The 13,882-nt window shown below is 50.0% G+C and overlaps 1 protein-coding gene across 1 annotated transcript in view; it reads right to left on the reverse strand.

Moving 5' to 3' along the window:
* EXOC6B (exocyst complex component 6B) overlaps window positions 1-13,882 on the reverse strand; it is a 326,193-nt gene that overhangs the window by 73,106 nt on the left and 239,205 nt on the right. Inside the window, exons 19-20 of the mRNA XM_027701907.1 lie at window positions 13,187-13,328; window positions 2,859-2,932 (exon numbers count right to left, since the gene is read on the reverse strand). Of these exons, the coding sequence (XP_027557708.1) occupies window positions 2,859-2,932; window positions 13,187-13,328 (216 nt within the window). The remainder of the gene's footprint in view (window positions 1-2,858; window positions 2,933-13,186; window positions 13,329-13,882) is intronic.

The following is a 13,882-nucleotide window of genomic DNA, read 5'->3' on the forward strand; positions in this document are numbered from 1 at the left end:
TAGAGGTATTTGTGGATTTAGAATTGTCCCAGGATGGGAAGAAAAGCCCCTTTTTAAATTACTGTCTGCTCGGAAGAGTGATTTTGATCATCTGGGCTTGACTCTTTTCCTCTTCACCACATGGTGATGGATTTGCTCCCAATTTCCTTGAGCACAGGAGGAAAATCAGACCTGCAATGTACTCAAGGAGGAGCTCTGATGCCCCAAGACAGCACCTTTTCAGTGTTTATTTCCCACTACAGGGATCTGTATTCAAGACATAAACCGAGTCACCACGTTTTCCTATCAGTTCATATTTTACTGTACCAAGAATCAATTTTGGTCATTCCCCTAAACTTGATCACCCCCCATTATTTTGAATTTTTTCTCTGATCTACAATTGCTCTGTAACAGCTACTACTGAACTATGTTGGGAAGGGAGGGGAAATCCCTTTAACCTCCCTATTTTGGTGCATTTCTGCCCAGTGAAAACAGCCAGAAGCACAAACAGTTCCAGGTGGTATCTTTTAAGTCAATATTGTGTTAACATTTCACAGAATCACAGAGTGGTTTGGGTTGGAAGGGACCTTGAAGATCATCCCTGCCATGGGCAGGGACACCTTCCACTAGCCCAGGTTGCTCCAACCTGGCCTTGGACACTTCCAGGGATCCAGGGGCAGCCACAGCTTCTCTGGGCAACCTGGGCCAGGGCCTCCCCACCCTCACATCTTCCCAAGATCTAATTTAAAACTACCTTATTTCAGTTTAATTCAGTGGCATAAAGACAGAGAACACAACGTGCAAAAAGAACAAATTAAAACCAACTTGAAGAACGAAACAGCTTCACATGGATGGAGTTGGGTGACCCATAGGCCACTGTCAGGACCAGGGGATCTTGGAACTATCTCACCTTTCCATGCTGTTGCTAAACTTGATAAGGCAGTGAGAGGTGGAATCATCTCTGCTTGGAGCAGTGAGGTGTTGTCCACTATCTGTACAACACTGGGCATCAACAAGCATCCCTGTGATCCAGAAGACCCAGGACTGCCTGTCCTCACCTGATAGTCCACAGGCAGGAGCATCTTCCCTTTCTCCTCACAGTACTCACAGAACCACAGAATGGTTTGGGTTGGAGGGGATCTTCAAGATCATCCAGTTCCAACCTCCTGCCACAGGCAGGGACACCCTCCACCAGACCAGGCTGCTCTGAGCGCATCCAACCCGGCCTTGAAATTCAGATATACTTCTAAATACAATTAAAAAAGTTGGGATTCCCTTCCCAAACAAAGAGGAAAACCCCCATGCACAAAGAAGACCGTTTGCCAGAGGAGCAGGCTCAGCCTTCTCCTCCCCCAAGGTGGATTCCCTTGGCTGAGCTCTGCACTTCTGAACCTCACACACATTTATTTCCCTGCCTCAGCACGGCTGAACCTCTCTGAGCACTTTGAAGGCGTCTCACTCTTCAAACAGCCACCGCTTTCCTCTTCAGAACCCCTGCATTCCCACCCTGGGGCTTGGAAAAGGCCCAAAGCTTCCACGTCTCCTCACACCCGGGAGGCCGCGGGCGCGTGGGGTCCCCCCGGTCAACCAAGTGCCAAGAAGCACTTGATGAAGATAAAAGTGTCAAGGCAGGGCAGTGATAATCCACACCTCTGCCACTACTTTGACCGCTCTGCAAACAACTTTGGCAGCTCCTGGCAGGCCCAAGACCGAAAAGAGGCACCTCCACGTTATTAAAACGTCTCGCTGCTCCGCACAAGCGCCGCGGGATGACAAATTGCTGCCCGCGCATCAATCGGGTTTTCTGAGAAGTTCTCAAACCCCGACGGGTTAAAAAGCGGCTCCAAGCGTGAATCAGAGCCCCGGTGGTAGGAGATCATCGATACAAGGGATTATGCAGATGGAAGAAATACCCTCGGCACCCAAAAGTTTTCAGAATGCAAGCTACGTCAACCCTGAAAACAAGAGGCACTGCATCATGATGGCAGGAGGGACAAAGCCAGGGGGGTTTAACAGACAAAAAAAGATTGTTTTAATAGGAGAGAAGCATCAGTCATTGAGTCTTACTTCATTCAGACTTTCTATCCAACCCATCCATCTTCGGTGCCAAGAGATGACAGGACCACCTCACTTTTCCCCCCGGCCTAGTGTATCAATAATGCCCATTTCTAGCCCAAACAAATGACTCCCCAGAATGGCCCTTTTCCCTAAACTGGCTTTGCCAAGCCCCACAGATGCCTCACTACCTGCTGTGGTCAACTTGGCTCTAATGGGGCCCCCTCCAGAGGTGGCCACCCATGGGTGGAGCCTTCCCCAGTGTCACCTTCCCCAAGAGCCACTTTGTCATTCGTGGCCGGGCAAGAGGGGACCGGGGAGGGGGGGGTGGCCGAGCCAGAGAGGGCCACAAACCCTCGAAGGGGCACAGGGGAATGCAAAAATCCCCCCTGCCCTCTCAAACGCCTCTGGGGGCATTATCTGAGGAACAAAAGTCCCCGAGGCGGGCGGGCTCTGCATCACTGCTCTCTCTGTTCCACCACCTGCTCGGCGTCCGCCCGCGGAGCCGCCGCGTTCCCTCCGCGCCACGGCCGCAGAAGCCAACGGGAGCACAATGGGCCCCACCGGCCCAGGGTCAGGCCTGGCTTTCTTCCTCAGCCCCGTCCCACCAGCCCTTTTCACCTCCACCACCTCCAGGAGCCTCCGGAGCGCTCAATAAGGAGGTGGCTTCGAGAGACAGGAGAGGAGGAGGAGGGGGGGGAAATATAGGTCTCTGGCGTAAATCACTGACGCCGTTTCCCCTCCTCTCCCCTTCCCTTAAGACCTGATGGTCTTCAGTCACACATCTTAAAAGAAAAACAAAAAACAAAAACACAAAGACTTACTTGTCTCAAGTCGATGAAGGCCAACTGCAGCGTGTCCCCTTGGAACCCAGGCACTGGGCCGGATCTGGCAAACTCTGTGGGAAAGAAAAGAGGATAAAAAGCGCCTTTAACTAACCATGGACAGGGAGATTGGCAGACGGATGACAGGGAAGACAAGAGAGGCTGGGGGAGAGGAGGACCGCGCTTCTAAGGAGTCATGTCTCCCTCCCTTCAGCGTCTTTGTTCGCCCTTCAAAATTCGTGTCATCAAAACACCATTAATTCCACCGTCCTGACAGCAAGGAAACTGTACTAATTCGACCTGAAATTTATTCCCATGAGCCGCACTGGGCTCCAGAGTATTTGTTTTGTGAACGGACAAACAACTCGCCCAGAAGAAAGAGGGGGGACGGGGGGGTGGAAAAGTTTTTTCCTCTCGACACAATAAAATCTTCAGCTGTGAAAACTCCCTTTTCAGTTCCGAAAGCTATTTATATTTTAGGGCGCTGAAGGAATTTTCTAATTTCACGCCTGTCACCAGGCCCCACGAGCATTCATCAAAAAAATATGCCCGGCAGCACCATTAATTATTGGGCAGCAAAGATCATTTGCATGATCTGGTGGCTCTCGGGAAGAGCCGTTGGGTGGCACGTTGGTTCCCGGTGGATGAAGACATCTGACAACTGAACAACATCGGCTTCCGAGGCGAAGAGAATATTCCCCAGGGCCACGTTTATCTCCTTCCCCAGTGTAACCTGGCCAAAATTTCATACTCTGGTCATTCATTTTTTTCTTCTAATCCACCCTTTAAGCCAAACCTAAACCCACTTGAATGAAGCCGTGTCGGAGGACCTCAGTCCTTCCACGGCACTCAGCGGAGCCAAGGACCGCACGGATCCAAGGGTGCCCTTTGACGACGCGCCCGAGGTTGGTTTTGCCCGACTTCACTTCGCTTTCACCCTCTCTGGTTACAGCTTTATCTCCTCTCTCCTCCTTTCAGCACCCACGGGGCCTCCCTTGCGAAGCCACAACTCGACGTCGCCAAAGACTCGAGCGGGAGCATCTGCCCTCAACCCTGGAATGAAAGGTTTTCTCGGGATGAAACCGAGCGATGAGGAAGAAGGGAGAGGAAAATATGCACCAGCACATAGATTTTACACTTATATGGCCCATTATTGCCCAACTATCCTGCTTTTTACTCCACAGAGATCCTCAGAACAGCTCCTAAAGCTCCACAAATCTGAGGGTTAAGGATGGCTGGACAATAAGGAAGGAGGGTTTTGCCTTTTGTCTCCGTGGCTAATCAGAGGGACTAATGGACAAAGTCACTTCGTGCCAGATGGTCTTCTCCTTGAACGCTTCTCCTTCCAAAACCTATCAAGCAAATGCCGCAGAAGAGGGCAAATAAATCATCACATTCCTATTTTGAAAGAATTCCTAGAGCAGCCCCATCCCAGGAGCAGCCCCACGGCTCTAACGAGAAGAGATTAATGAATTAGACACCAGGATTCAGCCCTGTTCTTATTTCTGGGAAGCAAAGAAGGGTTATTTGTCAACTTTCTCGTTCCACCTTCCATTAAAACCTTGGGATGGAGAACATCCTTCAACACAGACACAGGTACCTCCAGGGGCACTGTGGCCACTTGTCAGACACCCACAGCTCTGCTTTTTAATAGTCTCAGACGCCAGAAGAGCTTTGAGATTGGAGCCATCGCTCATCTTCGCGGTGATCAGTCAAGTGAGAACTGCTGCAGGACAGCAGCAAACACGCCTGGAAAACCAGCACTCCTATCCCACCTTGCTGCTCGAGAGGAATAATGAAAAAATACAAAAAACAAAAATACCAAGAGAAATTCGGGATGTGACCTCTCCCATCTAGGTTTCGGAGAGGAAAAGCACGAAAAGCACAAGGCAGAGCCAGGAGGAACCGTTCGTGGTTGTGCCTGCAGAGTTTTGCACGGGATAGGACTGGACAGAGATTATTGGGAAGGAATTGTCGGCTGGGAGGGTGGGGAGGCCCTGGCCCAGGTTGGGCAGAGAAGCTGTGGCTGCCCCTGGATCCCTGGAAGTGTCCAAGGCCAGGTTGGAAGGGGCTTGGAGCAACCTGGGATAATGGAAGGTGTCCCTGCCCATGGCGGGGGGTTGGAATGAGATGAGCTTTCAGGTCCCTTCCAACCCAACCCATCCCATGATTCCATGAGATCGGAGCTGTTTCAGCTTCCAACCAGTTTCACTGCCCAATCCTGCAACATTCAGGACACAGGGAGTTTACATTTACCCCCCAGAAAACTGGTTTAATTAATCCTAACTGTAAAGGCATTTTAATGTATGTTGGCTGTAAAATTTGCCTGCAGCTTGCCCGAGCCAGCACACACACAAGGGAGGACTAACCCAAGCCTTCTGCCTCTGATCTGCAAGGGATAAATCATCTTCACACAATCCCTCTGCACCCCACTGCCTCATCTGGAAAAATTATCCCCAAAGCCACATCAATCCTAAACCAGCCCCGCTTTGGAAAAGCACATACCTGAGAAGCTAAAAATATTTAGATGTGAGAAACAGTGTTGGAGCATCTTCTCAAGGGATGAAACTCCCCTGGGTGGCTCAGACATCCCTGGGTCCCAATGTCCCACCATCCAAGGATGGGGTCACATCATGTTCCCGATTATATCTGCAGGAACACTGGGAAGCAAACCCTGAAAGGGCCGCGACGAAAGCGGGTTTTCTATTTTGGATGAAGGGCTTTGCAGCTGGTAGGAATCGAGCGAAGAGGCACACAGGGAGCTGTGAAATTTAAGATCCTCCCAAAAGCATGAACGTCAAACCCTCACGAGGAAGTGGCTGTGACTGGGGATGTTTGCACAACACCCGTGAATTTGTCACTGTTGTCATCTGCTCATGAGCAACCCAAGAGAGATTCCAGCCCAAGATGTGGATGCTCATCGGCAGCTCACCTTTAGCTCTCTCTTCCCATTGTCCCTTCCCATTGTTCCCAGCTCTGCCTGCCCCATTCCTGGAAGTGTCCAAGGCCAGGTTGGACAGGGCTTGGAGCAACCTGGGCAAGTGGAAGGTGTCCCTGCCCATGGCAGGGGGTTGGAATCTTTAAGGTCCCTTCCAACCCAAACCATTCTGTGATTCTGTGATTCTTCAGGAATCATAGGGGAGGAAGGCTGGGAGAGCTGTGAGTGACCACAGCACATGATGATGGTCCCACATTGAACCAACACTTGTTTGAAGAGCAATTCTCACTAGAAGAAGAGTCTCTACTGAATTAACAACGCACTGGAACCTTCTAGTGAGAGGTGTCCCTGCCCATGGCAGGAGGTTGGAACTGGATGATCTTTAAGGTCCCTTCCAACCCAAACCATTCCGTGATTCCACGACTGACATCCAAGCAGCGCAACGAGCTGATATGATTCGTGTTAGAGGAGAAACGAGGTGGAGAACACGGCCCAGACACTCCAAAAAAGCCGCTCCAGCCCTTGGCTGGGAGGAGCCCGGGCAGGAATGAATGCAACACTTCACCCCACGGCCGTACTCCTGTGATCGTAGGTCACACTTTACATACCAATGCCACCAACTTGGTTTGAAGGAGGAATGAACAGAGTCTTAAAGGGGGGGAAAAAAAAAAAAGAAGAAACAAAAAAGAGAACGGAGCTTTAGAGGAGAGACACAGCCAGTTCTTCTTGGTTTTAATCTCTTCAACCAGATTTCAGGATAATTTTCTCAGAACAACCAAGCACAGTGTTGGCCTCAGTACTGTCGGATTCGTTTATTGTTCTGTCTTCACTACCAAGGCAAGTGGCAAACATAGCAAGCAACCCACAGTACAGCCCCTTGAGCAGAAAATCACAGGAGAATAGAGCAGATCAGTATGCGGCTGTTTGTACAAAGCATTTAGCCAGGCTAAAGGTTTGAGGGGTTTGTGTTCAGGCCAAAAAAGTAATGTCTTTGCAAGGGCTACAGGCTTGGGCCACCCAGGGCAGGTCACAGGGGGACTCTAACCTCCCTTCCAAAACATTTCACTGATGAAAGAATCAAGGCACAGGAACCGTTAAGCCCTTTACAATGGACAAAGAATAAAGAGTTCAAACGCCCACCAGAAAAGAGACATCCACTGTAAAGCGACGATGGCGGGCGGGGGGACCTCCTTTGTGCCCCCAAACACGGGGCCTGGCACGTCCTGGCACTTCAAAGGGGCACAGCTGGCGGCTTCGTTCCTCAAAAACATCATTTTGGGGGAGGATTTACACAACGCCATCGGAATTCCTGACGGCGGAGACGCAGGATCGAAGTTCCAGCAGCTCCTGTGGAAGGGAACCTGGACAATCTGCTGGTGGTCGGACAAGTTTTGGGGGAAAAACCATCTCAGTATTCCTCAGGGAAGGATGGAGGTCTCAAAGTCATCTTCCTCAGATAAACCCTTGGAAGACTATCCTAGAAAAGCCAAGTGATGGGACGTCTTGTTCCTCTTCCAGAGGGACAAAGTGACACCTTGAGGATACTGAAGCTGAGGAATAAATCTCCGTGTGGACGCTGGAGAAGTTTGTGAGGAAAAGAGGTGGGAGATGATGGGTAGGAATTGAGGCAAGAGAAACAGAGAGAAGGTCCCAATTTCCACATTGAGCTTCTACTTCACCCAGTTTCCACACCGAGCTTATCCTTCACCCACACAATTCCCACACAACCCCACTTTGAAGCTGTTCCCCATCACAGACCGAATTACCAAAGCTCATTCCCATCTGGGTAATTCCAGAGAGCTGTGGGAAGAGGGAGGAGTCACCCAAAATACCCTGAACTGGGTCAGATTAAAGAAAAATTTCTATCCCTCTCCATCATTTGTTTCCCTGCTGGAACCAAGCTGAGCCTGGAGAGCTGTCACTGCAGAGAAACAAGTGCTCCCAGGGGCTGGGATGACCTGCTGGTCCTTCTCCGTGGTGGACCATGAGATGTTTCCAAGTAGAAGAAAAAGAAGCTCTTCAGGAAGGAAAAGTGTCATGAAATCTGGCACACGATCCATAGGACAGGCTCAAGAATCGAGTTATGGATCTCCATGGGTTCCCAAAGCCATAACCTGAGATGCACAATGGATGTCTCTTAGTTCTTCATTAAAATACTAGAAAAAGTGGACTGTGAACATCTCACACCGGCTGAAGAGGTTGTGGACTCCCCATCCCTGGAAGTGTCTGAGGCCAGGTTGGATGGGGCTTGGAGCAACCTGGGATAGTGGGAGGTGTCCCCATGGCAGGGCATTGAAATGAGATGATCTTTAAGGTCCCTTCCAACCCAAACCATTCTGGGATTCTGGGATTCTAATTTGGGCTGCAAAGGTTGATGAGCATCAATACTGTGTGTCCACGACAGGTGGGAAGGGAAGGTGGTGCAGAGCTGAGGAACTGGGAGCTCCTAAAATTCCTCAAACAAAATCAGGGGTGGACAGAGGCAACCTCTCCTGACAGAGTTGCCAAGGACTCTGAAGATGGGGATATAAATACCAGTTCACATCCTGGTAACAAAGTAGAACACGGGGAGGTGTTGGAGATGGACAGTATCCAAAATCAGAGAATTATGGAATGGTTTGGGTTGGAAGAGAGATCACCCAGTTCCAAACTCCTGCAATGAGCAGGGACACCTTCTACTAGCCCAGGGTGCTCCAACCTGGCCTTGGACACTTCCAGGGATTCAGGGGCAGCCACAGCTTCTCTGGGCAACCTGTGCCAGGGCCTCCCCACCCTCCTGGTAAGAAACATCTTCAAAATGTTGTAGCAGAGAGCAGAATTTGGAGACACAAGGACAGGAGAGGCTGAGGGGACACCACAGGAGTAGTAACAGGTTTTCAAAGGAGATAGAAGGAAAACAGGGAAATACTGAAGCTAAAAGGAGAGAAGGTGACAGATAAAAGGACAGATGAAGGGCCCACAATCATGTGATGGTTGGAGGGAGTGAAGGAAGCAGGACCTCTCAGCTCAGGGGCAAAGTCAAAATGCTGGAGAGAGATAATTCCTCTTTGACATCACACAAACTCCCAGGGTTTGCCCAAGTCAGGCTTGCAAAGACCTGTGCTAAAGTAGGGAGCATTGTCTAAATATTCCCATCAGCATCCTGACAGAAAGGGTACGTGTTTTCGGAAGCTCACAGATGGGGTCAGGAGCTTCTCCATGAATATTTATAGGCACTAATTCACCAGGAATAACCCTCTTCCTACTCTGAGTGCTCTGCAACCTCTAAGAAAGGTCAGCTGAGGGAAATGAAGGTGGTATAAATTCAGGGAGAAATAAAGGAGGATCAATCCAAGCACGGGAAGGTCGTAGAGCCGTGGAGCAGAAGCTCCCAGTTCTGTGCCCGTGGTCACTTGGAGCCCCCATAAATCTGCCTTCCCATTTCCAAGAGCACAAACAGCAGCTCTGGGAAGATGGGAAACCACCTCTGCTGTCAGCACAGATCACCCCACTCCACTTTAACAGCAGGAAAAGGCAGTTTTGTTTCCCAGGGAGGGTTGGGTTTTGACAGGCGGAGAGGTGGGAAGGAAGGAATGTGGGATGTGCTCCTCTCGTCCTCCCAGGGAACTGCAACCTACTGGGAAAACAGAGGGTCTGAGAGGTCCCAGGGATGAGCTGAACTGTGTCCTTGTACAGGCATCAGGATCTCTTGTCCATGATGGAAAGATGTTCTTTAAAGCCACCCATGCAGCTCATCCAAACTGGGTTCATCTTGTATTTGGGACAGTCTGGGAAAACTAATCACAGAATCATGGAATGGTTGGGGTTGGAAGGGACCCTTAAGATCATCCAGTTCCACCCCCTGCCATGGGCATGGACACCTTCCACTAGCCCAGGTTGCTCCAAGTCCTGTCCAACCTGGCCTTGGACACTTCCAGAGATTCAGGGGCAGCCACAGCTTCTCCGGGAAATTTATTCCAGTTCCTCACCACCCTCACAGGGAAGGATTTATTTCCAATATCCAATCTAAATCTTCACTTTTCCAGTGGGAAGCCATTGCCTGTGTCCTGTCCCTCACCTAAATCCCCACCTTTTTCACCTCTATTATTGTTGATTGTGAATATAAACCCATTTTCCTGTAATGCATTTCATATCTGCCTCTAATATGCAGAAAAATATCTTCACCACCTACAAACTCTTCTTAATATACAAATAAGTCCTTCTATTGATTTGCCTCACCCCTCTCTTAATCACATTATTCCTCTGGCATCAGAAGAAACTTAAACAAAAGCCTGATAAACTCCAGGATCAAAACCCTGTAGCCTCGTTCCCACATCACAGCACTCACTGGAAGTGCTCCAAACAGCTCTGAAATCCTATTTTAATATGATAAAATTAATAAACTAAGGAAGATTTGGGGATCTGGGGGGAGGAAGAGGATGGAGGGAAAGGCATGAAGTTAAATATGGTACAATAAAGATGCTGAGATTCAAAGCTGGTATAATAAAGATGCTGAGATTCACACCTGTGCTTTCAGATAAAAAACTAAAAAATAAACGAGAAAAAAACCAAGAAAAAATCAAATTGAAACATATTTTTTGAAAGCACCAGTTCACTCTGGGAATTGGCTCATCCTGACATGAAAAACTTGAGGAATTGCGGCCCCAAAAAAAGAGAAGTAAAATGATTCCCGGTGTCAGCAAAGACACCAGACGTTTTTACTGCTGAAAAGGAAGAAAAAGGCTTAGTCTGGGTTGAATGTTCCGGGACTGACAGTGATGGATTGGAAGATTCCAGCTCCGGAATCCGTCTCCATTCCGGCACCTCGGGATGGGGGAGCGGGTCACCTGTCCCAGGTTGGAGTCACCTGCTCCTCAAGGTCTGAGTGCTCCTGGTCTTGCCTCCAAAAACAACTGGAATTTAAGGAATTGTGCTTTTGAACCTGGAATTAAATGCCATCTGTTTTCCTTGCAGCAGGGAAGAGCTGCTGCTGAGTGATCCCTGTTCCCGATGGGGCAGAAAACTGCCGGGATCTGCAGCCAAAACAGAGGGAATTATTAATGACAAATGGGTCCCATTATTTCCAGCTACATCTCCTGTCCCTCTGTGGGCACTGATTGGAATTCATCTGCTCCCAAAGAACTGATGGGTCCCCAAATTAGACAGGAAGAATTTGGGGTTGCTGAAAGAAAAATAAGGCCCTGCCTTCATTGTGACACGTGATATAACTGCAGGATTGGGATATGACTCATTAACCAGGGATCTTTCTCCCAGGTTGTTCGGCTGAGGGCTGGAAAACTGGAAATGGACATTAAAAAATAAAAATATGCTCGTTAGAAACACCACAAATCTTGCTGGGGGATGTTTCTGAGCACTGAATTTCAATCTCGGTGTTGGTGGGTGCAGCCAAAGGGAAACACGTGTTTGATAAAGGGTGGAAGAAGGGATTTTGAGAGTGGGAAGGGCCAGGTGATGATGGAACCAACACAGGTGATGGCACTGAGTCATTCCCCATCCCTGGAAGTGTCCAAGGCCAGGTTGGACAGGGATTGGAGAAACCTGGGCTAGTGGAAGGTGTCCCTGGCAGGGGGTTGGAATGAGATGAGCTTTAAAGGCCCCTTCCAACCCAAACCATTCCTTCATTCTATGATTAACAAGTTACATCCCAATCTCCACCTCAACCAAGCCAAAAAAGTGGATATTTGGGGGGAAAAAAATGGTCCCCAAAATACATTAGCAAAGATTTCCTGAACTTCTTATCAGGTCTATCAAGTTCTGGGTTTGCACCAGCCACGGCCACCAATCCATCCCAACACTAATCCCATTAATAAATCCATCCCTCTCACAAAGAGGAGCCTGTGCACAAGTGTGTTCACTCTGCTTTAGCTCAATTATAAAAATAGGAGGAAAAAAAAGTATTTTGTCTGCTTTGAGCTCTGTTTTTTTAACCCTTCTACTGAGTAGGACAAGCAGCAACTTCGAGGCAACCTCAGGATTTCGGTCTTAATTCAGGTGGGCACCAGATGACCCAAAATGAGCAGGTTTGAGAGCAAAACCACCATGATGCTCCACACACACCTCTGAGCAGATGTTGTCAGTTTGTCCCAAAGACTCTTTTTTCCCATAACACTGAGTTTGCAAAAAGGTTTCACTGTGAGCAAAACAATCCCTGCAGCAGGAAAAGAAGACGGTTGGCCGAGGTCAGAACAGAACCAGAACTTCTGAGGAGCCCAGGTTGTTCCAAGCTCTGTCCAACCTGGCCTTGGACACTTCCAGGGATCCAGGGGCAGCCACAGCTTCTCTGCCCAACCTGGGACAGGGCATCACCAACCTCAGAGCAAAGGGTTTCTTCTTCCCAATATCCCATCTATCCCTGCCCTCTGGCAATGGGAAGCCATTCCCTGTGTGCTGTCCCTCCATGCCTTGTCCCCAGTCCCTCTCCAGCTCTCCTGGAGCCCCTTTAGGCCCTGCAAGGGGCTCTCAGCTCTCCCTGGAGACTTCTCATCTCCAGGGGAACCCCTCCAGCTCTTCCAGCCTGGCTCCAGAGCTTCTCCTAAAGAGTCCTAAATATAAACTTCTGCACTCAAATGTCTCCTATTTTTTAAACCACTCCACCTCAAAAAGCAGGGATGCTCTGCAGAGCACCAGCACAGCAATAAAGAGGAAAAGGAAGACCAAAACTTTGAAATCTCAGAACTTGCTGAGCTTCCTCTGCCCCAAGGACAGTGTGGCCAACAGGTCCAGGGAAGTGATTCTTCCCCTGGACTCGGTGCTGGTGAGGCCACCCCTGGAGTGCTGTGTCCAGTTCTGGGCCCTCAGCTCAGGAAGGACATTGAGGTCCTGGAGCAGGTCCAGAGGAGAGCAACGAGGCTGGGGAAGGGACTGGAGCACAATTCCCGTGAGGAGAGGCTGAGGGAGCTGGGGCTGTTCAGCCTGGAGAAGAGGAGGCTCAGGGGAGACCTCCTCACTCTCTGCAACTCCCTGACAGGAGGGGGGAGCCAGGGGGGGTTGGTCTCTTTTCCCAGGCAAAGATCAGCAAGACAAGAGGGCTCAGGGTCTTCAGCTGGGCCAGGGGAGGTTTAGGTTGGACATTAGAAAGAATTTCTTTCCAGAGAGGGTGCTCAGCCATTGGAATGGGCTGCCCAGGGAAGTGGTGGATTCTCCATCCCTGGAGGTTTTTAAGGTGAGACTGGATGTGGCATCAGTGCCATGGGCTGGGAACCACGGCGGGGTTGGATCAAGGGTTGGACTTGATGATCTCAGAGGTCCCTTCCAACCCAGCTGATTCTATGATTCTATGATGCTATGATTCTATGATTCTATGGTTCTATAGATCCAAAACACAGAGGGAAGGGGCAAGGCAAGGCAAGGCAAGGCAAGGCAAGGGGACAGGGGGTGACAGGGCACTCACGTTCACACTCCTCCACGTCCAGGTTGAACTGCTGCAGGGCCCCCAGCGTGAGCTGCCTCACCTCGGCCTCCAGCAGCAGCTGCAGCAGCGACGTCGAGAGGTGCTTGCAGGCCGACATGCAGGCGGTCTGGGCCACCTTCCCCTGCAGGGAAAAGGGACACCTGGTGAGGCCAAAAACCAAAGGAAAAATTCCCCAGACTGTTTGGTGAAGTTGGGTGGAGAGCAGGGCGTTATTGAGGCCACAAGGTGCATGAAGGACATTCAGCACAAGCACACAGAAGAGCTGTTACAGCCTTATAATAATGGCTAATTATCATATCTAACCATCAGATCATGGCCCAAAAACTCATCATCCCCCAGACTGCCCTCAGGCTCTCCTGTTAGACACCAGATCAGTGATTCTTGGGTCAGAACCACCTTGTGGGGAGAGTGTGTGTGTGTGTCAAGGGGGAAGGGATGGGTGGAACCTCACGGAGGTGGGGTGGGGTCGTGTCCCTCATGGCAGCCCCTGGAATACACATGGAGAAGTCCTGGAGCAGCTTCCAGTCACAAACAGCCTGGGAAAACTATAACACAACACAGCTCCTGCAGCCTCTGACCCAGCTCAGATGGGCAGGGAGAGTGAGGACACTGCCCTGTAACACCTCACAGCTCACAGGGACAGTGAGGACACTGCCCTATAACACCCCACAGCTC

Source organism: Neopelma chrysocephalum, unplaced genomic scaffold (genome assembly GCF_003984885.1).
Source record: "Neopelma chrysocephalum unplaced genomic scaffold, ASM398488v2 Primary Assembly neopelma1_174, whole genome shotgun sequence".
NCBI classification, from domain to species: domain Eukaryota; kingdom Metazoa; phylum Chordata; class Aves; order Passeriformes; family Pipridae; genus Neopelma; species Neopelma chrysocephalum.